Source organism: Leptopilina boulardi, unplaced genomic scaffold (assembly GCF_019393585.1).
Source record: "Leptopilina boulardi isolate dan_hultmark-lab unplaced genomic scaffold, ZJU_Lbou_2.1 LbouV2_21, whole genome shotgun sequence".
Lineage (NCBI taxonomy): Eukaryota > Metazoa > Arthropoda > Insecta > Hymenoptera > Figitidae > Leptopilina > Leptopilina boulardi.
This window is the reverse complement of record NW_026137763.1, coordinates 362,107-387,496: the sequence shown is the minus strand read 5'-3', so window position 1 is coordinate 387,496 and position 25,390 is coordinate 362,107. Positions and strand designations below refer to the sequence as shown.

The 25,390-nt window shown below is 27.0% G+C and overlaps 4 protein-coding genes across 4 annotated transcripts; all 4 read right to left on the bottom strand.

Moving 5' to 3' along the window:
- Positions 1–1,448: 1,448 nt before the first annotated feature.
- On the bottom strand, positions 1,449–6,816 carry LOC127278633 (uncharacterized). The gene is made up of 6 exons (XM_051300432.1): positions 6,745–6,816; positions 4,851–4,911; positions 4,493–4,655; positions 3,690–3,885; positions 3,093–3,284; positions 1,449–1,752 (listed from the first exon to the last, which is right to left on the bottom strand). Exons 2-6 carry the CDS (start codon positions 4,904–4,906, stop codon positions 1,607–1,609), a joined length of 753 nt encoding a protein of 250 aa, XP_051156389.1. The 5' UTR covers positions 4,907–4,911; positions 6,745–6,816; the 3' UTR covers positions 1,449–1,606.
- A 5,851-nt stretch (positions 6,817–12,667) lies between these two features.
- Positions 12,668–13,723, bottom strand: LOC127278646 (ATP-dependent DNA helicase PIF1-like). Its single transcript, XM_051300445.1, has one exon. It carries the CDS (start codon positions 13,721–13,723, stop codon positions 12,668–12,670), a length of 1,056 nt encoding a protein of 351 aa, XP_051156402.1.
- A 162-nt stretch (positions 13,724–13,885) lies between these two features.
- On the bottom strand, positions 13,886–15,721 carry LOC127278645 (uncharacterized). Its single transcript, XM_051300444.1, has one exon. It carries the CDS (start codon positions 15,719–15,721, stop codon positions 13,886–13,888), a length of 1,836 nt encoding a protein of 611 aa, XP_051156401.1.
- A 164-nt stretch (positions 15,722–15,885) lies between these two features.
- On the bottom strand, positions 15,886–25,390 carry LOC127278643 (uncharacterized). The gene is made up of 3 exons (XM_051300443.1): positions 22,879–25,390; positions 16,105–16,554; positions 15,886–15,914 (listed from the first exon to the last, which is right to left on the bottom strand). The coding sequence occupies exons 1-3, from the start codon at positions 25,388–25,390 to the stop codon at positions 15,886–15,888; spliced, it is 2,991 nt and encodes a 996-aa protein (XP_051156400.1).

Genomic DNA, 25,390 nt, shown 5'->3' with positions numbered 1-25,390 from the left:
GTATTTTATTAAAGGAAAATGAAATATTTTGATCAATTAAATATTTAAGTGTATTGTGAATAATAACTTATTTGATACTATTCATTTACTTATACTTATACATTATTTAATTTTCTTAGTCCAAATGTCGAATATTTTTTCATCAACAAAAACTTTACGTTAACAATGATTCAGAACAACGGAAAACGCGTTTTTAATAAAAATATATTTACACTTTTTTTGAAAATAACACACTCCTATATGATCAAATAGCAAAATTTTCTAAGTCCAAAGTCAAATATTTTTTTATCAACCAAAAATTAATGTTTACAATGATTGAGAACAACAAAAAACGTTTTTTTAATAACAATATATTTGCACTTTTTTGGAAAATTCACCTGTGATGATTCATGATTTTTATAAAGCATATAATTAATTATATTTTATAAATAGTTGAAAAATGAAAATATCCGATCATAATATGCACAATTTACATATTTTATAATTTATTTCTTTATTACTTTTAATCTAGATCCGCCAGTTAACTAATTACAACGTTAATTAATAAATTTCATTTCAGTAAGAATTTAATTTAGAAGTCGAAGAATTAGTAAATAATTATATTATTTATTAAATTCAAATTTTGATTTATTTGAATAAAAATTTTTTTACATTTTATGCAAATAAACTATTCATTCGGATCGAATAAAATAATAATTGCCAAAATTAAAGAGGTTTTAGTTTCAATTTAAAATATTACTTATGATAAATAATTGAATATTTCAGTCAAGAAAATTTATATTTTTTTCAAGAAAAATATTTTATTCATACAAATGAATATTTATTTGAATCAAAAAACATGCAGTATTATTCTATTTATTTGATTTGTATACTTTGTATTTGACTCAAATTACTATTTATTTCATACGATAAAATAAAATACTTATGTCCATTAAATATTTAATAATACACAACAGTACAGTCAAGTATAAATAGCAAAAAAAATAAAAAAAATTTTTTTTTATCAAACGTTTTTTTTATTCAATTCCACTACAATATACAATACTCAAATAGCAATAGAAATTGTATTTATTAGTGTACATTGCTAAAAATATTAAGTTTTTTGTTTACACATCCTGTGGGGACAGGTCAAATTTTGACGTTTTCAGCCTTAAAAACCACTTTTCATGAAAAATTTTAATTTTAAATACAAAAATAACTATTGGTTTTTATTTGTAGTCACAGAAATTACCTTTTTACATTGGAATCGAAACATTATATGAATATTATTTGTGATTTTTCTTTCACAACATGAAATAAAGCAAGTTCTGCGCTACGCGGAGAATCATCCATATATATATATATTTATATATATATAATAAGTTATCTTTATTTCAAAAAATAAAAATCTTATTATTATATTTTTAAATTATTTTATCACAATAATTTTTAATACTGCACGCATAATAATATATTTTTAATAAGAAGTAACTAATAAATTTAGAAATAGAAACAAAACTTTTTTGTAATTAATTACTTACTTCATGTCTTTGGTTTAAATAAAAATTAATTTTTTCTTTATAAACGAAAATAATAGAGGTAGTGTACTAAATAATAGGAAGTACTCCTATTCCACGTCTTCTCTTCCTATTTGGCCTTCGTTCACTCGTTTTAACTCCCTAAATCCAAGTAGAACATCTCCGATCGGCAGTGGATCCCTTTCTTCCAACTGTATATTCATTTCCGAATCAACTTGTAGATAAATTCTTGGACCTATTACAAATTATTAAAAATTATTATTAATTCCATTTCTCATAAATAAATCCCTGAAATTTTTAGGTCCAAAAAAATTTTTTTGTTAAAGTTATAAACAATTGAAATTTTTTGCAGTCTTATTTTAAAAAATTTTTTTCTCGAATTCCTGTTCATCAATTCAAAAAAAATGTTTTTCTCGTCTTAAAATGTACTTTCTAAATATAATTTTTATTTTCTAAAAATTTCATATTTAATAGTATTTTATATTATTCATTTAGAAAATGTTATTAAAAATAGTGTTCTTGACGTCCTACAGAAAATTAAATTTGTTTTTAATTCCCCACACAATTTTGTTTAAGAAACCGTTGAGAAAAAAAATTAGACTAAAAAAAAATTTCTGAATTTTAGGTGATCCGTTTGAAAAATTCTGACCCCCTTTTAAAAATTTTTTAAGCCCACTTCACTCTTGAGAAAACAATTCTTTAAATATTTTAGGAATTTTTAAAAATTATCAATTTCCTTACAATATTTCCTGGCCTTCATTTATACTACGTACATTTATGTATTTCAAATCGCTGATTACGAAAATCATAGTGACAATACCAAAAAATTTGATTTTTATTGTTTCACTATAAAAGTTTTTGATTTTTATTAATTTATTAGGTAAAATAAGATTAAGATTAAGATCTTTTTTAGAGCATACAAAACGGTAAACAAAATTTGTGCCTAATCGAAAATATCAAGTCGACGATATATGGGTTTAACATGGAACGCTCCATATATTGTTTTTATTACCACTTATTTCTTTTTTTGCATTTGGAGGCTCGGGATCAACTTTAAGGCACGAAAAATAATTATTATATTATTTTGTTGCATCGTTTGGGTCCAAAAAACATACAGGATGATCAACAACAAAAAATAACAATTTTTTACCATATTATAAATGAAAGTCTGCAAAAAATTAATATTTTAAATATCTATCTTTTTCAGTTTTGATTATTTTTCTTCGCCAGTTTTTTTCACGTTTTTTAAACGATTCTTAAGAATCTCTCATATGGACTTCCAAAATTTTTAATATTTAAAAAAAATATAAAATTTGAGTTAAAACATTATTGCATTATCCTCATAAATATGTATCTTGTTTCACAATTATAAGTATTTTTTATGTTCAAAATGTTTCCACACTTCTTTAATGGTTCATCTAAATCTTTCTCAACAATTTTTCAAAAATTTTACTTTTTCAAAAAATTGACATTTTAAAATTGCAAAAAATTAAAATTTTATTTTTTTGATCATCCTATATTTAAAACATCTTCCAGAAGTCCAATTTGTTTATTTATTTAAACTATTATAATTACCCTGAGTTTGAATTCTTCCAATTATATTTATAGCTGACCCTTTTTCACATTTCAATGTGTTTTTAAAATCAGCAATTCTGACTTCCAACTTAAAATGTCCGTCAGTCACCGAACCGCAACCGAAGGTACCTACATTTCTATTTACTCCAACACTTTGATACACAAACTTACTTTTAATGTAACAAGAGAGTTCTGAAAAGCAGCAGTAAGTGAATAAATTATAAAATTTTAACGTACATAAACAAACTTCAAAAACCAAAAGTCTTATATAAAAATCACATTTTCAATTTCGTTTTCGACTTAAAATATGTTTAATCAATATTGATCAGGTTTAATTTGTCACGACAAAATCGAAACCTAATTGAATACACTTAAAAGTCTAAGAGACAAATTCCCCAAGTAAAATTTTAAGTAAAAAAAATTAATTGTTATTAAAAATCACATTTTCAATTTCGTTTTCAACTTAAAATTTTTTTAATCAATATTGATCAGGTTTAATTTGTCACGACAAAATCGAAACCAAATTAAATAAACCTAATACTCAAAGCGACAAATTCCCCAAGTAAAATTTTATAAAAATTTTATTTAAATACTTACTAATTGTGGTATTTTCATGGTGAACTACGTCTGGTAAATCTACCTCATTAAGTTCGGGTTCTTCATCTTCTATGATGTGTTCTCCAATTTCATTAACTTCAGTCGTTGAAAATAACTGAAGTTCAAATGAAACATTCCCTTTATTAAATTCTACTTTTGTCGGAACTCTTGCTAAGGCACCATCAATATGTAATATCTAAAAAAATTTAAATTAAATATGGAAATAAAAAATATCAAAATTGAAAAGAATACTTTAAACGAAATTCAAAACGTAGATAAATCTATTAATTTTTTTAGCGAAATTTGAAAGATGAAATTTTAAAAATAAACAAAAAAATTTCAGTTTTGGGAAGACAAAAAAAGTTAGGATAAAAAAAATTCGAATAAAATATTTTACCGTACTGATAACAAAGTATTCGGAAAACAGGGTTTTGGAAAATCTAGGTGTAACTGTATTTTGGTTTCATGATTTCTTAATAAAAAATTGAGCCTTCCAATTGTATAACTCGCCCTGCGGTCGGACGGACGCTTTAATGGTAGTCGGGTATTAGCGGGAGAGCCATTGACGCTCGCTGCTACTCGACTACCAATAGGGCATCCATCCGAGCGTCGGGCGAGTTATATAATTTGGAGGCTCAATTATTGTTTCTATCAAACATTTATTAAAAATCTTTTAAAGGAAATATGTTTTAAAATGTGGAAAAAGTTGTATTGGATGTAATATAGTTAAACAATAATAATTAAATTACTTAAAACACAAATTAAATATTTACAGTAACTTTTATAAAGACTTAAAATATTACCTTGTTCACATGAATTTTATTTTCCAAGGATCTGATATCATTTTCTCCCCAAATGACGCACTGAATTTTTTTTCCGTTTCCATTGCTTACAAAAAATTTTAACAATTGTGATTTTCCAGTCATTTTTGAAGGTTGAACAGTATCAACGAAACAAACTAATTCTCTATAAAAATAAATATATTATACATTATATATTATATATTATATATATTATATCTTTGGAATATTTTTAATTTATTTTAATTTATTACTAGTAAATTTAAATATTACTGGATTACATTATTAATTTTCAGAAACATTAATACTCCAAATTTTTTTTAACATAAAACAGACAATAGCGTATTTTTATGATACTTACACTGTCCTGTCCCAAAACTTAATTGCTTCTATGGCTTCATTGCTTGTGAAATCCATTTTATCTTCAAACATTGTAATAAAACATACCAATATTAATTATTACTACATACATAACGTAGATAAATTTTTAAAATAATTTTATCAATTACTTTTTTTATCAAAATAAAATTTCATTTCTTACAAAATAAATTGATTGTAAGAGAAGACTATTATTGTTTTGATTTAAAATCAATTTAAATATTTTTTAAAATAACATATCTAAGAGATTTTTTTCAAAAATTCATACGAAATTAAAAAAAAAAATTTCCCCCCTTTTTTTCAAAATCAATATTTATTTTTCGATTTTCACCCCTTTGGTAATTTTTTTTTATTATTATTTCCATTGGAAAGCTGAGGTTCTTTCCCATAAGCTATGTAAATATGAAAGTGGGACAACAATAATTTTGTGAGAAACATAATATAAAAATAGGCGGTGCACCCGCGCAATGGAAGCAAATATGAGTACCCATCGTTGTACACACCTATATTATTCCTATTTATTTCAGTAACAGCTCTCTGCATTCTACAGGGTTGAGACTGTCCATAAAATAAACAAAAATTATTTTTAATTTCATAAAAGGGTGTTGAATTCCTTTTAAAATATTTTATTACATTTTTGTGTTTGTTTTGGTGAAAAATTCGTGAAGGAAATTTTTAATTTTTTTTGTAAAATAATCACATTCCACAAAGCCATCGATAATTTTTAAACTTAATAAAATTAAATAATAAAATCATTCATATGTTAACAGTAATAATAATTATTAAAATTTATTACAATTACTATAATAATAAAATTAATAATAAATAAATAATAGTAATAATAATTATTATTATTATTTTCTCAATTTTAAAAATTATCCATGGCTTTGTGGAATGTGATTATTTCACAAAAAAAATAAAAATTTCCTTCATGAATTTTTCACCAAAACAAACACAAAAATGTAATAAAATATTTTAAAAGGAATTCAACACCCTTTTATTAAATTAAAAATAATTTTTGTTTATTTTATGGACAGTCTCAACCCTGTAGAATGCAGAGAGCTGTTACTGAAATAAATAGGAATAATATAGGTGTGTACAACGATGGGTACTCATCTTTGCTTCCATTGCGCGGGTGCACCGCCTATTTTTATATTATGTTTCTCACAAAATTATTGTTGTCCCACTTTCATATTTACATATCTTATGGGAAAAAACCTCAGCTTTCCAATGGAAATAATAATATAAAAAATAACCAAAGGAGTGAAAATCGAAAAATAAAGATTGATTTTGAAAAAAATGGGGGAAATTTTTTTTTTTTATTTCGTATGCATTTTTGAAAAGTACGTGAAAAATTCATTAAAATTCATTATAGATAAATTTCAATCCATTAAGTTTTGTCATAATTATACAGATTTGAAAATTACAATTTTACCCTTAACATCAAAACTTCATCCCCCTCTACTTTCTACAAATTTTTTTTTTAATATGTTTATATTTTAGGGATTTATTACTTTCATATAAGACAATAATTTACCAAAGTATGAAACCAATCAAAGAACATTGACTTTTTGGGCTGGGGCGATTGAAAAAGAATCTCTCATCTTTAAACACTAATTGTTTAAAAACGTAAAAAATAATTTTTTAATGAAAATAAATTTTTTTCTCTTACAAAATAAATTCATTAAAATAGGAAAACATTATTTTGTTCTAAAATAAAGTTATATATTTTTTCATCAACAATTCTTTAAACACTTATTTTTTTAAAAAATTAGTAAGTTGTTTTTTGAACAAATTAAATTTTCATCTCATACAAAATAAATTGATTGTAAGAGGAATATAATTTTAAAAATATTTTATTTTCTTTTATCTCTAACCTGTTATTTGAAGACCTGATGAAGACGTAAGTCGAACGACACAAAGCACTTCACAGTTGAACAATGAAATATCCTGGAAAGATTAAGTATACGTATATGAATAAGTAATGAATTTCGAGGAATTTATTAAATAGATTGAACGAAATTTTAGATAGGAACAACAAAGAAAAAGTAAGAACAACTATCTCTATATTTAAATATAATATCTACAAATTAATTGTTAATAGCAAATATTACAATATTTATTATTAATTTAAAATAAAAAGTTTTATATTTTTTAATATTGACAATTCATTTTTCTTCGTAAAAAGTGACAATTGTTAAATTTAAATAATTATTAAAAAAATCACTCACTTTAAAAATTAAAAAACTTATTTGGTAAAATTTTCGTTACAATAAAATTATTATAGGGACCTGGAATAAAATTGTTTTTAATAAATTTTATTTTATAAACAAAAACTTAACAATAAATGAGTAATCGTTTAATTTTACAATTATAAGCCCAAAAAAATAATATTAATTAATACAATAAAACAAATTTTCTACTGTTTTTTCATAAAAAAAAATATTTTCTGAATAAAATAAATTTTTTAATTTTAAATATAATTATTAAAAAGGTATATCAATTTTAAAAAAGGAATAAAATATACATATCAAAAGGAACATATTTTAATTATTAATTGACAAAATATAATTGTAAATGAAAATTATTTTCTTTTCCTGACCTGTAATTTGAAGACGATGTAAAACGCCTGATAGTTCACGGGTTACTGACGATTAGCAAGTACTGGATATTGAGGAACAGCAGGAGTGTGTTGAAATGAAGAAACTTATCAATTTCTCAGAATTAACCACCTCGATCATATACTATATCCAAATATTTACAGCATATTAATTTCTTACTATTGTATTCCTCAAGAATATACTTCAAATATAATATAGAAATATTTCTCAAATGAATTGAAATATTATTAAAAATTTGGAAACGTAAAACTTTATAAAAAATAGTTTTCATATTTTAAAATTTTTAACATAAAAATCTAAAACTTAATATTACTATTTTCTCATAATTTATTGACGATCAAAATATACTGACCTTGAATGTAATTTTTTCCATTACAACATTATATTTAAACGACAACTTGTTATAGTTTAATTTTTTTAAATAATTATTCTAACATCTTAAATAAAACTAAATTTTTCATGTAAGAGTTTAAAATTCATAATATTCTTTTAAATTATTACAAAATAATAAAAATACAAATAATTGTTTTAGTTTTATTTTTTGTTAACTTTTTTGAAGTGCAATATACTGTAATATGTGAGAGATTCTTTTTCAATCGCCCCAACCCAAAAAGTCAATGTTCTGGGATTGGCTTCATATTTTGGTAAATTAATGTTCTATATGATAGTAATAAATCCTTAAAATATAAACTCATTCAAAAAAAAAATTGTAGCAAGTAGAGGGGGTTGAAGTTTTGACGTTAAGGGTAACATTGTCATTTTCAAATCCGTATAACTATGACAAAAGTTAATGGATTTTAATAATTCTATAATGAATTTTAATGCATTTTTTACGTACTTTTCAAAAATGTATACGAAAATTTTAAAAAAAAATTTTGACCCCTTTTTTTCCAAAATCAAACCTTATTTTTAGATTTTCACCCCTTCGGGTATTTTTTTTTTTTATCTTCATTGGAAACCTGGGGCGATTGAAAAAGAATCTCTCATATATGGGGCATTCTATAGGAAATTTTCATTGACAATTTTTTTTTGTCCGATACATTTTTTTCGAAATCTATATGAAAAATAAGGAAATACGTATTTTTTAATTTTTTTCTTTGAAGACAATGAAAGCAGTTATGATTATGGCAAAAGTTAATGGATTGTAATTTATCTATAATGCATTTTAATGAATTTTTCACATACTTCTCAAAAATGCATACGAAATTAAAAAAAAAAAATTTCCCCCCTTTTGTTTAAAATCAATCCTTATTTTTCGATTTTCACCCCTTTGGTAATTTTTTTTTATTATTATTTCCATTGGAAAGCTGAGGTTCTTTCCCATAAGCTATGTAAATATGAAAGTGGGACAACAATAATTTTGTGAGAAACATAATATAAAAATAGGCGGTGCACCCGCGCAATCGAAGCAAAGATGAGTACCCATCGTTGTACACACCCATATTATTCCTATTTATTTCAGTAACAGCTCTCTGCATTCTACAGGGTTGAGACTGTCCATAAAATAAACAAAAATTATTTTTAATTTAATAAAAGAGTGTTGAATTCCTTTTAAAATATTTTATTACATTTTTGTGTTTGTTTTGGTGAAAAATTCGTGAAGGAAATTTTTATTTTTTTGTGTGAAATAATCACATTCCACAAAGCCATCGATAATTTTTAAAATTGATAAAATAATAATAATTATTGTTATTACTATTATTTCTTTATTAATAATTTTATTATTATAATAATTGTAATAAATTCTAATAATTATTATTACTGTTAACATATTAATTATGTACTCGTCTTTGCTTCGATTGCGCGGGTGCACCGCCTATTTTTATATTATGTTTCTCACAAAATTATTGTTGTCCCACTTTCATATGTAAACAGCTTATGGGAAAAACCTCAGCTTTCCATTGAAAATAATAATAATAAAAAATACCCAAAGGGATGAAAATCGAAAAATAAGGATTTTATTTTATTTATTTTTTATTTTATTTCAAGGACTTTGCATTGAAATATTTAAAAATTTCAATGAAATATTTCAGAAATATTTAGGAAATATCATGTGCTGTGTGGGGTTTAAAAAATGTTCCAAAAACACATTTTTTTCGTTGACGTTATATTTCAAAAAATCTTAACTTCTTTCATTTTCATCAAATAAAAAAATAAAGAAATACGTATTTCCTTATTTTTCAAATAGATTTCAAAATAAAAATTTTTCGGACAAAAAAAATTTTCAATGAAAATTTCCCATAGAATGTCCCATATACTGATACTCATAGAGTAACGAAAAAATAGTAGGTATATAATAAAAACTTTTATTACTAACCTTTTTAATACTCCACAAATTTAGACACTTTTCAAAACGAAAAAAAATATTGTCAACACTAAAATATTCTTTGCAGAAACTAACGCATGTAATTGAAGATCCGAGATGAACAACTCGTCAAGCGCTCGGACACACGCTCCAATGCCAGTCAGAGGTAAGAAAAAGTGAAAAATATTAAAATTTTCTTTTTTAAATCAAACTACCTTATAGGAAATCGAAAGGCTCATCTTTTATTCTCTGAATTTTTTTGTAGAAGAATATTTTAATTAATAATTAACAAAACTGTCGAATTAAAATCTTATCGTCATATTTTTATTAAATATTGATGAATTTAGTTTAGATTTGCTTTACACACGCCTTTAGGGCCACTGAAGACGGCAATATAAGGAAAAATTAAAAAAACATTAATAATTTAATGATAATGAATTATAAATACTGAGTGATCGATAGTTTTTAACATTAATAATAATATTATGTCTCACTGAAAGTTTGATCAATTTTAAAGTTCCATACAGACTTTTTGGCGAAAAATGATAGAAAACGATATTATCGACCGCTCTTTATTTACAATTAATTATCATTAAACAATTTAAGACTTTTTAATTTTTTCATTATATTGTCGTCTTCAGTTAACCTAAAGACGTGTGTATATCAAATGTGAACTAACTTAATCAATATTTAACTAAAATATGACGATTTGTTTTAAAATTGAATGAATTTATAAAATTTAAATTCGTCAATTTTTGTTAATTATTAACTATAATATTTTCTTTTTACAAAAAAAGACAGAGAAAAAAATGCATCATTCAATTTCCTATAAGTTAGTATGTTTTAAAAATCATAAATTCGAATTTTAATACTTTTCACCTTTTTAATACGAGCGTTCGACGAGTTCTTCTTACCAGGTTCTTAATTGTTTTTGCAAACCTACGGCAGTATCATTGTAATACTAAGAAACACTTACTGCAGATAAAATGAAGTACATTAGCAATATAAACAATTAAAAAAAATATTACTTTGAATAATTTTAAGATTTTATTCCCTTGTTTTTACCTAAAATACCAGATAAGTACGAGTTACACTCGCTCTAAACTTGAAGGTTCCCTACACGTAGCGAACTTATTTGGTATAAAAGTAAATGTTTAAAAAATATAAGTTTTGAATTTCAAATAATATAAGTAATACAGAAAGGAAAAGTTTTGTAAAAAAAAAAATTAAAAAATTGTTCCTCTTCATATCAATTACATTATTTGGCATCCAAAACTTATATTTTGTAAACATTTGCTTTTATAACAAAATAAATTCGCTACGTGTGTTTCTTTATATAGAAATATATTATATGGGATCCTGATCAATTGTCCGGATGTATGAATGTGTGTATGTGTGGATCCTTTTTTGCGAACACGATAACTTTACCAACTTTTCATGGATTTATATAAATTTTGGTAGGCTTATTTATCATATTAATACAGTAAAAACCCATTTATCCGAAATAATAGATGCGTGCAGGCTGTTGTCCAGATAATCGAAATTACAAAACACACAAATTTTATTTATATAATCTTTGATATGTATTTATTTGCAAACATGAAAAAAAGAAATTATTATAGATACTATATAAAGAAATACATAAATATTCATTAAAAATTATTTCACAAATGTTTGCACAAATATTTTTTTTAAATTTTTAAATAAAAACGCTCTAAATTCAGGAAAAAATACAAAAAACGAAATGAAAAACTATATCTCAAAATGAGCACAAGGATTATAAAAAATACCCCAAAAAACATTTTATCGTCTTTTGTAATAGCAAAATTTGAGGTAACATATAACAAAATCTAAATTTTTACGTCAAGACGAATCGATTGGTATATATATATATGTGTGTGTGTATATATGTATTTAAAGTATAGATTTGATTTAAATTTAAAGAATTAATGAAAATTTTAAAAATAAAAAATTCACATTTTATCTAAAAGAGTGTTCCTTTAAATTCAAATTTATACATAAAATATTGTATTCCTTGCATTGAAACGAATCGACTGGTAGGAGAGAGTGGGGCAAAACCGGGTACCTTTTTGGAAATCTCGGTTTAAAAAGAATCTATAAAATTTAGTTCAAATCTCGTTGAAAATTTTTCATTGAATATTAGAGTCCGTTAGATAAAAATTTATCATTTTTTTCGAAAATTATCAGTTTTTTCTTGTAAACGCTATGATAATCAACTTCAATCGTTCTCACTATATTTGTTTTGTAACCTACACGTAAAAATACGTAAAAATGTGTAAGTTTAAATCCCTTAAGATAAAATTTTCTTTTTTTTTTTTAAAAAAAACCCATAATTTTTTCTAAAAATATGAGTTTTCCTTAAAAACAATATGATCATCAACTCCAATCGTGCTTGCTATATTTTTCCTGTAATCTACATGCAAAAATAAGCATGTGTACTAAATATGAACTGTCTTGGTTCAATAATGTGTGCGCTAGGAGGATTAAACGCTTTTTTTCAAAATTTTTTATTTTTCCTTGATAAAATCGTTTGGCCAATAGGGAGGGAGTACATGTCTTGCTTCACTAGTCTAATTAATTAATTAATTTCTGAAAAGAAAGACAATATTTCTAGTTACATTACCGTCGGATATGATAAGACCTCTGATTCTTCAATTATTGTAAAAGAGTTTACATCTTAAGAGGTGTTATACTTGTTTTGAGGCTTAAAAAAGGGTGTTTTTAAAGATTTTTCGTAAATACAGTTTTAAATTATTATCGTTGGCAACTAATATACCATTTGATTAAGCAACTTTAAAGATTAAGAAAAAATATTAAACAATTTCCACATATAAAATATTATAAATTATAACATTACAATATTTCATGATATACAATATTCTTCACATATAACTTTTCAGGAAATTCTATATTTTTATATATAGCAGAATCAATAGCATGAATTTTTAGATGTTCCTTGGATTTAACTCTAGAACAACCAACATAAATTTGACCATGACCAAATGTTGAAATTGGTAAATAAATTCCTACTCTATCAAAAGATTGTCGTTGAGATTTATTAATAGTCATGGCATAAGCAAGTCTAACAGGAAATTGTCTTCTTACCATTTTGAAAGGATATGTGTCTTGAGAAGGAGATAAATCAATACGTGGAATAAAAACTATTTCACCTTTAGATTTTCCAGAAATTATTTCTGCAGAAATTACGTTTCTCAATAATGATTTTACAACTAATCGAGTCCCATTACATAATCCTTGAACTAAATTCATATTTCTCAAAAGCATAATTATACATCCTACCTTTAAAGATAATTTATGAGGAGGTAAACCATCTGGTGTCAAACTATTTAAAAATTCTATTGGAATAATATTATTTACATCTTTTGGGTCGTCATCGACATGTGAATCAACACTATAATAAACTACTTCTTGTCCTTCTAATTTTAACAAAATACGTTCATTTAGATCTAACACTTCAGAATTAGTCAATGAAAGTATGCATGATGAGTAAACAGATACATCATTTTGATTTATTGACAATCCATATATTTCATATATTAAATTTCCGCCAGAAATCAAATCCTGTGGAATTTCTAAAACACCGTTCTCTTTTTCAAACATAGAATGAGTTTTACCGTCACCAACATTTAATAACCAATTTGAAAACTCTTCCTGATTATTATCCAATCTAACATTAACATGTAAGGACCTAGTTTCAAAAAGATCCCACAATCTACTATTTTTCACACATACCTCAACAATGTGAGTGCGACTGCCATGCGAAATAATTGGCAAAGTTTGTCTAAAATCTCCTGAAAGCAAAATAACTTTACCGCCGAATGGTTTATTACATTGTGTTATATCTCGCAACATAGTCTCCATAGCTTGTAAAGCAAATTTAGGTGCCATCGTAATTTCATCCCAAATTATAATTTTGGCATTTTTTAAAAGTTCAGCGTGTTTTGACATTCTACTTATATTACATGTTGAATCTTCATTGATTGGAATAGGAAATTTAAAAACTGAATGTGAGGTTCGTCCACCTCTTAAAAGATTAGCTGCTATACCAGTCTAAGCAACTGCTAAAACTACTAATTCTTCACTTTCAAGAGTAGCAATAATTGTATTTTCTAAATAACTTTTACCACAACCACCAGGTGCAGAAACAAAAAAGTACCTATTTTTGCAATCATCATTATGTATTGCTGCCATGACATCATCAAAAATTTTGCGCTGATCATTGTTCAAACTTTTAATAAGTACTTCACTTTCTTCTTTGAGCAATTTTAATGATAGTTCATTAGCTTTCTTGTCGACAGAAATATAATCGTCGATAATTTTTTGATCAATATTTGGTAAACCAAATTTATTTAGAGAAAATCCATGAAAATTAAGCACTTCATTAATTAATATTAACGCTTTTTGAGTTGCTACTTCTACAGGTACATTATTATCAAAAACCATGTGTTCTTTGTACTTATTCCATAAATCAATTGCATTCACAGGCAATCCAAACACACATATATATGCAAATAGACGACAAAGTTCTTTAGGAAATTTCATGCTTACAGCTTCAGCCAAACAATTATCCCATTCACTATCATCTACTATCAAATTTCGTGCACGCACTGCTTCTACAAAAGTATTGTATGTAATACCTTCATATGTTCTTACATCTTCAAATGATTTAGCACCACGTACATAAAGTAGTAAGACTCTCAAAAAATATCTTTCAACATCTTTCGGACTTACAAAATACATGCGGCAAATTATAGGTTTGGTAATTCGTTCCCTTATTTTCCAAGTTTTTGATGATTCAACGAAAACATACTTATGTGGTATTTCTGTGTACAAATACTTGCGTGCTTCAGGATTTTCTCGATTTAATTTGAACCATGCTGTTAATGTCGTATTTTTAAATTTATTAACTGCTTCTTCTTCTAATCCTTCTTTAAAACATATTAATTGCTGATTTGGTAAATGTACAGCTAATCTATAAGTTGTATGTGATTGTTCATGCATATTGAATTCGAATAATCTGTGCATAGCTTCTGGTGGACATACATAACGTGTGTTTAAATAATTAACAATTTCATCATATTTCATTTCCTCATTATCATCCTTATAACCTATTATTGCACAGTCATGACCTTTATACATATATTTGAATAAATATTTAATGCCATCCGTACTACCACATGGTATAACACAAATATGACCTTCAAATTTTTTACTCAAATACAGATTATATGGTACGATCATCGAATTGTCAGCGGTACATTTAATTGACCCATCTTTGTTATAAAAAATGATTTTTTTACCATCATTTCTTCGCCTGAGTTCCGGATAATTCTTAGAACCATAAGTTGTTTCAGAACAAAACGGCTTTGGATAGTTTTTTGTACAAACTTTCTTCTCAGGGTCCATGCAAGGTGAATTCATATTTTCTTTTCCACAAGGCCCATGAACTTGAAATTGCTTTACAATCTTAAAAAGTTCTGGATTATTTGTTTCATCTGGAATTTCAGCACATATCATTTTATGTAAAGTTTCTGCATCGCGAATTGGATTACGTAAAAATATAATTAAATGCACATGTGGCAATCCACGCTTTTGAAATTCTATGACATAAACAAAAGCAAGAATTGGTCCAAAAATTTCTTTTTCTTTTATATCTTTCATTATCTCTTTCACTTTTTGTTGAAAAACTCTAGTCACAATATCCGGACGATCAGATGCAATTTCAATATCCAACAAATTTTCTGTAATCTCACGCCACTTTGGATTACATGTCATGGTAATAAATAAATTTGGTTTTCCAAATTCTTGAACTAATCGCATAGCATCCATAAAACATTGTTGATAACAACGTGGCCTTCCAATAAATGTCGAAGGTAAAATATTCATTTTTTCAAGTCGAACATTTTCATTTTTTGCTTTATTGCGAACATAATCCATTAATCCACAATACAATTCCGCTCGAAGTTTTTTTTGTTGTAAACGAATGTATTTTAAACGTTCACCTTCTACTTTCGACCAGACATCAACTACATATTGTTGAGTTAATTTTCCTAATTGTAAACATTGATTAAAAGTTCTTCTACATGCAAGACGATACATATAAAATTGTAAAGGAGTAACATTTCGAGTACCTTGAGTATGCTTAAGGTTAACAGTCCATCCAGGATCACCATGAGGAAAAATTAAAGGATATGTCATGGGATCAACATTTTCGCTAAGACTAGATATTGGAATACTCTTTAAACCTTTTGGGTGTATACATATATCACGTTCCATAGGAGGTTCACCATCTTCGCTAACAAATACAAGTGCTACTTCACTACAAGATGGAACATTAAATTTGCTTTGATTCAATGATCTATCTCGTTTAATCCACATTTGAATATTCCTTATAGGCTCATTTTTAGATTTTGCTAGTGCTTCTTCTTCTAATTCTACCTCTCTCATCATTTTAAAAGCTTTAGCATAAGGATTAATTTCCCTTAATAATTTATCTATTTCTTCCATTAATGATGATAAACATTTCTTATTAGATTTATTCTTTAATCGTTCAAGTACTGCTTCATTAGTGTCAATAATGTACAACTGACCATATTTTCGATTGTCATCACCATCGGGATGAAGGGCATATGTATTATGATACACTTGTCCATGTACACGATAAATATAAGGCCCATTTCCTTTAGGAATTTCTAATTTTGCTCCTATGCTGGCGAATGCTAAGGAATTATTATAAGAACGAATATTTTCTTTATAATTTTTACCTTCAAAGCTTGAATCAAATAACAAAGTTTTTAAATAAAGCGGATAAGGATTTAATACTTTCAACTTTACTTTTCCCTTGTGACAGCAACTATTAAATAATGTATCTGACGGCCTTTCACACAAAAAATGTAACGCACTACAAAACTTACATTCTACATTCATCAAACCTAAATAATTCTGTGAAACTTTACTTTCAACGAAATCTTCAAAGGACATAATTGCTACTCCTACAGTGTCTAACTTTTTTTCATTTTTCTTATCGTTTTTACATGCCAAATTCTTTTTTTGACGCACTTTCTTTTCATCCTCAGTTTCTGTATCTAATTTCTTCCTCTTACGTGACAAATCTTTTTCTTTGTGCACTTTCTTTTCATCCTCAGTTTCTTTAGCTAATTTCTTCCTCTTATATGCCACATTTCTTTCTTTGCGTATTTTCTTTTCATCCTCAGTTTCTGTAGCTAATTTCTTCCTCTTACATGCCAAATTTTTTTCTTTGCGTATTTTCTTTTCATCTTCATTTTCTGTAGATAATTTTTTTCTCTTATATGCCAAATTTCTTTCTTTGCGTATTTTCTTTTCATCCTCAATTTCTATAGAAAGTTTCTTCTTTTTGCATGTCAAATCTCTTTTTTGGAGTTCTATTTTTGGAATTTCTGTTTCATTACGATTATCTTTTGTCAGTCTATTATGCTCTTCTATAATTATTTTCTGCTCATCATATTTTCTTGCACAAAGTATTTTTTTATCATTTTCTTCACTTAGGAAATGCTTCATTTCTAAATATTTACGTGGTGAAACTTTATTTACATTATTATTAGTTGCACCAATTCTTTTCTTTTCACTTGCGTCATTCAAAGAACGTTTAATTTCTAAATGTTGTGTTGATATAACTCTATTTGCATTATTATTTATAAAACTGTTATAAAAATATGAAGGGTTTAATCCACCAGTTTGAAGTTCTGCAGCTCGATTTATTAAAAGACAATTCCAATCATCCTCTACAATTGAATTTCTAATAATTGACGATCTCACTGAGGGGAAAGGATTCAACCGATTATTTTCAAAAATTAATTTCAAATGTTTTCTCATTCTATCATTATCAGTTTCATAAATTACACTGTTTGGCATTATGTTGAAAAATACAGATGTTGAAAATGCTATTGCATATACTCTACACTCAACACTTCCAACCGGTTGTTGATCAACAGCTACAAAAACTACTGTTGGTTTAAAAGGGAATAATCTAATTAAATATTCTATTTGATGAATATTCAAACACCCTGCATTAAGGCTATCAAAAATATAAAGTCTTACTCCATCGTAATAAACACTTTTATGTTCGACATGGTATCCTCCTTCAACTTTTAAACTACCGATAAAGTCACTTTTCAAAACAAATCTTTTATTTTAGTTTCTGGCTTTAAAAAATGTACTTATATGTGTTTCACCTATAAAATATTTCATTAACTATTATTCAGCTAACAAATGCAACAATGATAGGCTTATATGAATGTGAATTAGCGTTGTTTAATCTTTTTCCACATTACATCATTTTCTATAATGATTATTATTTAACTTATTTTCCTCTGCTCTTTTTATTAATATTCAAATCAATATTCAACTCACAAACTATTATTTCACCCATAAAACCACTTCAACCCTTAAAACAATATTCAACCCTCTTTCTTTCTATTTCAATACTTTTCCAAAAGCCAGCATCCACTATTATCAAACAGTCAATATTTTTTTCCAATATCGAAATATATTCAATACTAATGTTATCTTATATCATATTTTATTATCCTCAAAATCCAAATATCTTTAATGCCAAAATTATCCAATACCAAAAAATTTTTCCAAAAACCAACTTCCACTATGGTCAAATAATCAATATTTTTTTTCCAATATCAAAATATTTTCTTTTAATACCAAAATATTTTCAATACCAATGTTATCCAATATCTTTCTTTATCCTCAAAATCGTAATATCTTTAATGCCAAAATTATACAATACCAAAAAATTTTTCCACAAGCCAGCTTCCACTATTATCAAACAATCAATATTTTTGTTCCATTATCAAAATATATTCAATAATAATGCTATCCAATATCTTTCTTTATCCTCAAATTCGTAATATCTTTAATGCCAATGTTATCCAATACCAAAAAAAAATGGATTAAAGTATTTTTTATATGAAATTTTCGATAATGATTATTATTTAACTTATTTTCCTCTGCTCTTTTTATCAATATTCAACTCACAAACTATTATTTAACCCTTAAAACAATATTCAACCCTCTTTCTTTCTATTTAAATACTTTTCCAAAAGCCAGGATCCACTATTATCAGTCAATATTTTTTTCCAATATCGAAATAAATTCAATACTAATGTTATCTTATATCATATTTTATTATCCTCAAAATCTAAATATCTTTAATGCCAAAATTATCCAATACCAAAAAATTTTACCAAAAACCAACTTCCACTATGGTCAAATAATCAATATTTTTTTTCCAATATCAAAATATCTTTAATACCAATATCATACAATATCTTTCTTTATCCTCAAATTCGTAATATCTTTAATGCCAATGTTATCCAATACCAAAATAAATTAATGGATTGAAGTATTTTTTATATGAAACATTTAAGACAACCAAAAGAAACAAATATCAAACAGTCAATATTTTTTTAAATAATAATAATATAATATAATTTAAGAAGATTAAACACATGCACTAAGTTATAATATAATATCTATATAATAATCAAGTTAAGTTACCTGAGACTATTAGAAGCTTTTTTTAGCGACACTACTGCAATGTTGTTGCAACGGTAGACGGTTGCTCTATGTTTATCTTACATCAGCAGTAGCCGTTTCACTCCATTGAGGAGAAGTGTTATACCCCCACTCTACCAATCTGGGCCTATATTAAGTTCTCGCGAGTGGCAGATATTACGGTAGGCCTGAGTGGCGTCCTCGGGGATAGGTGTTGGTAAGTTAAGTATGAATACACCACTTCCACTCACTGGGATTAAACGGTTATCATCTATATCGCATATACAATAATAAAAAAATTTCCCTCAACCCAAGACTGTTAGGACGAATCGAGCGATCACGGATTGGGTCCTGAAAAAGGAAGTGGTATATCCTCACTCTATCGGTCTGTCCCGGGCTCAGACCTCGAGTAAGTCAATTACAGCGTGGGCCTGTATGACGTTCTCGGGCTTAATGACAATATTATTTTATGACGCTTAATGAGTTTTTCAAAAAAATTATAAAATTTTTAAATATAAACACTGTTTAATTTATTTTGACATATTCGTTTTCCTCAGAAGTTCACGATTACGATCATATATTGCTCCAATAATAACACAGGCACAAAAAATAATTCAGGTCCCAAAAAACACAACCCCATATTCCTATGTTTTTGGGGTCGCTGAAACCGAATATGACCATGAACAACTTTTTTGACGACCCATTTTCCCGCAACCACCCCTTGCACCTACTCACGGGGGTTGGAGTTTCAAATTAAAAAAAATTGAGTATGGTGTCTATTCCAATGTTTTTTGGGTCGCTTCATCCCAAAAACACCATTGAAAACAAATCCTTCCTTTCCTTAACCCCGTACAACCCTCTGGGAGGGGGTTAAAATTTTAAATTTCACAAAAAGTCAAGTTCGGTGTCTAATCCTACGTTTCTTGGGGCGCTGAAATCAAAAAACACCACCAAAAACAAATTCTTTACCCCCTTAACCTGCTAGAACCCCTGGGAGGGGGTTGGAATATCATTTTTCACGGTGCTAAGTGTAGAAAAATAAATTTCCTTAAGACTTTGTAGGTGCGTATTTGTGTAATCATAGGTAACTTTCTAGAAAACTTTATTGTTGGTGATGTTTTTTGGTTTCAGCGACCCAAAAAACAAAAGATTAGAGACCGTACTCGACTTTTCGTGAAAAATGAAATTCCAACCCCCTCCAGGGGTTGTAGGGGGTTAAAAGGGTAAAGAATGTGTTTTTGGTGGTGTTTTTTGATTTCAGCGACCCAAAAAAACATAAGATTAGACACCGTACTCGACTTTTTGTAAAAATTGAAATTCCAACCCCTTCTCAGGGGGTTGTAGGGGGTTAAGGGAGGAAATGACTTGTTTTTGGTGGCGTTTTTCGGTTTCAGCGCCCCAAAAAACATAGGATTAAACACCGTACTCGACTTTTCGTGAACAATGAAATTCCAACCCCCTCCCAGGGGTTGTAGGGGGTTAACCCATTAACGCTCAGACGGACGAAAAATTGATATTGACTTTGAGGATCTCGTTCTTTTAAAAAAGTCTTTCCAAAAAATCGGCATATACCATTTCTAATGTAAAATTTATTGCTCTTTCAGAAACTGGGGTCAGAATTTGTTTATAATAAATATTTAAATAGTTATAAACAATTTTTTCCAAAAAAACACGATTTTTCGAGAAAAAAATTTCTTTTCAACCATACTTTCACCGGAAAGTCCGTCTGAGCGTTAATGGGTTAAGGATTTGTTTTTAGTGGTGTTTTTGGGATGAAGCGACCCAAAAAACATTGGAATAGACACCATACTCAATTTTTTTTTAATTTGAAACTCCAACCCCCGTGAGTAGGTGCAAGGGGGTGGTTGCGGGAAAATGGGTCGTCAAAAAAAATTTTCATGGTCATATACGGTTTCAGCGACCCCTTTCATTACAGTATTTAAAAGGTCATCGACCATCTTATGAACCCTCAACCAAAAGCTGTTTTGACAACAAAAATTTCAGGTAGAAACCTTCGAGAACCCTAATTATCAAAGTAAAGATATAATATGTATATATAATCTAATTATAATGAGAAAATTCAAGTACTAAGAAAATGTGAATGACTGACGGAATGAATACAAAGATTATTATACTATAACTAGCTATAACAAACGCGCGTAAACGCGCGTGAAATTTTGGTGTTTTGTTTATAATCTTGAAATCATCATATTTATTAATATATTCCAATTAAAACATTCAAATTTCAAACACTTATACAAAATATAAATACTGATCCGGTGTGCTATTCTGTAATTTCTCTTCACTTCACTTTAAAGGACCCCGCACAAAATAGTATAGTATAGTATAGTATAGTATAGTATAGTATAGTATAGTATAGTATAGTATAGTATAGTAGTATAGTAGTATAGTATAACAAACATCTAAAATTACTAAAAAGATATTCTGCTTTTTGGTATCAAAAATATATTTTTAAACATAAAAAACTTAATTTCCCCTTTTGAATTTTATTTTCACTTTGAAAACTTCGAGTTTTAAATATTTAATTTCATTTAAAATTCAGAAAAAATTGCAAAAATTTTAACGCAATTGTTTATAGATGCTTGAATTTGGGTAAAATTTTCTCAAAAAAATCAATGTTGGTCATGGGTTTTACCGGGCATTGAAGTTTTGAGTATAATTTTTTTCAAAAATGCATAGCTCTGAGACGTTTTAATCGATTTTGTTCATATTTATGTGACTAATAATTGTTTTATTGATAATTTTAATGCAATAGAAAACAAAAAAAAAAAATTCGGAAATTGCCCCAAAAAAAGTAAAAAAAAATTTTGATTCCACTTTTTCGGGCATAAGCACCCCTTCGATTTTTTTCTATTCATGATATTTAAATTCCTTATCTTCTCCTGAATTTTTTCAAAAAAAATTGCTGGAGACTTTAAAACTAACTAAAGTATTCAACTTTTTGTCCTGCAGCGCACGTATTTTGTATTTACACGAACGCGTCGAGCCTGAGGTCCATGTGCCGGACAATCCTATTTTATTTTTGATTTCTTAATCCTTACTATTATTTTGATTATGAAGTTATTTATACACATACTTATTTTATACTAAAGAAAAAATATGAAATAAATAATTACTATTGTTATAAACATTTTATAAACAAAGTTAACCACCCTGTAATTATCATTGTGGAAGATAAACTTTTACAAGGGTCAATTTTTCTAAAAAAAATTTAATTTAAGTCATGGGTCTTTCAATTTTTTAAACTTGGAATAAATATAGTTTTTATGAGAGAAAAATTAGGAAAAAAAATTTTTTAAATTGGAGATTTTTCCGGTCATCAAACATTGAAGAACAATTTTTAAAGGAAACATTTTTATGCATTTATAGTTGGATTTTATTTATATTTTAGGATATAATAATAGATTTACTAACAATTTAAAGTGTATTATTTAAAAAAAATTAAAAATTTATTCGTGGAATAAAAACTATTTCACCTTTAGATTTTCCAACAATAATTTCTGCAGAAATAACATTTCTTAATAAAGATTTGACAACTAATCGGGTACCATTACATAATCCTTTAACCAAATTCATATTCCTTAAAAGCATAATTATACATCCCTCCTTTAATGATAATCTATGAGGTGGTAAACCATCTGGTGTTAAACTATTTAAAACTTCCACTGGAACAATGTTATTGATGTCTTTCTGATCCTCGTCTACATGTGAATCTATACTGTAATAAACAACTTCATTTCCTTCTGAATTTGACAAAATACGATCATTCATATCTAATACCTCAGAATTTGTTAATGAAAGAATGCAAGAAGAATAAGCAGATACATCATTTCGACTTATTGATGAACCATATATTTCTTCAATTAAATTTCCATTCGAAATCAAATCTTGTGGAATTTCTAAAACGTTATTTTTCTTTTCAAATGTACTTTGATGTTTACCATCGCCGACATTTAATAACCAGTTTGAAAAGTTTATCTGATTATTATTTAATCTAACATTAACGTGTAACGACCTAGTTTGAAAAAGATGCCACAATTTACTATTTTTCACACATACTTCAACAATATGAGTCCGACTACCGTGTGGAACAATTGGCAAAATTTGCCTAAAATCTCCTGAAAGCAAAATAACTTTACCTCCAAACGGTTTCTTACATTTCGTAATATCCCTCAACATAACTTCCATTGCTTGTAAAGCATATTTAGGTGCCATTGTAATTTCGTCCCAAATAATGATTTTAGCACTTCTTAAAAGTTCACTGTGTTTTGACATCCCACTTATATTACATGTTGAATCTTCATTAATTGGTATAGGAAATTTAAACATAGAATGTGCCGTTCGTCCACCTTTTAAAAGATTCGCAGCTATACCAGTCCATGCTACTGATAAAACCACCAATCCTTCACTCTCTACAGTTGTAATTATTGTATTATGTAAATAACTTTTACCACTTCCTCCAGGTCCATCGAGATAAATATATCTATTACTACAATTATCATTATGTACTGCCATCATAATATCATTGAAAACATTACGTTGGTCATCATTCAAACTTTTAATAAGACAATCAGACTTTATTTTAAGTAATTGTAATTCTAAAGCACTATTTTCCTTACTTACTGAATTATAATCATCAAAAACTTTCTGATTAATATGTGGCAAACCAAATTGATGGAGCGAAAATCCATGAAAACTAAATACTTCATTAATTAGAATTAATGATTTTTGAATCGATACTTCCACAGGTAAATCATTCTCAAAAATCATATCTTCTTTGTATTTATTCCATAAATCAATAGCATTAACAGGCGATCCAAATACACATATGTATGCTAATAAACGACAAAGTTCTTTAGGAAACTTCATACTCACAGCTTCAGTCAAACAATTGTTCCATTCGTTATCGTCTACCATTAAATTTCTCGCACGTGCAGCTTCTGTAAAAGTGTTGTATGTAATACCTTCATAAGTTTTTATATCTTCAAATGACTTAGCACCACGTACATAAAGTAGTAAAAGTCTTAGAAAATACCTTTCAATATCTTTTGGACTAACAAAATACATTCGACAAATTAAGATTTTAGTTATTCGTTGTCTTACTTTCCAAGTTTTTGAAGATTCAACAAAAACATAGTTATGAGGTATTTCTGTATATAAATATTTGCGCGCCTCGGAATCTTCTGCATTCAATTTAAACCATGCCGTCAATGTCGTGTTTTTGAATTTGTTAACGGCTTCTTCCTCTAATCCTTCTTGAAAACATATTGATTGTTGATTAGGTAAATGTACAGCTAATCTGTATGTTGCATGTGATTGTTCATGCATAGGAAATTCGTATAATCTATGCATTGCTTCTGGTGGACATACATATCGTGTATTTAAATAATATTGAATTTCATCATATTGCATTTCTTGATTATCATCCTTGTAAACAATAAATGCACAGTCATGGCCCTTATAGCAATATTTAAATAAATATTTAATGCCACCTGTACTACTACATACCATAACAGTTATGTGACATTCAAATTTTTTACTTAAATATGGATTGTAAGGTACAATCATTGAATTATCTGCAATACACTTAATTGATCCATCTTTATTATAAAAGATAATTTGCTTACCATCTTTTCTTCTTCTATATTCTGGATAATTCTTAGAGTGATAAGATGTTTCTGAACAAAATGGCTTCGGATAATATTTCGTACAAATTTTTTTTTCAGAGTCCATGCAAGGTGAATTTATATTTTGATTACCACAAGGCCCATGGACTTGAAACTGCTTTACAATATTAAATAGCTCAGGATTCTTTATTTCATCTGGTATTTCTGCACATATTATTTTATCTACAGTTTCAGTATCACGGATCTTTTCACTTAAAAATGTAATGAAATGCACATGAGGCAATCCACGCTTTTGAAACTCTATTACATAAACAAATGCAATAACTGGACCAAAAATTTCTTCATCTTTTATTTCTTTCAT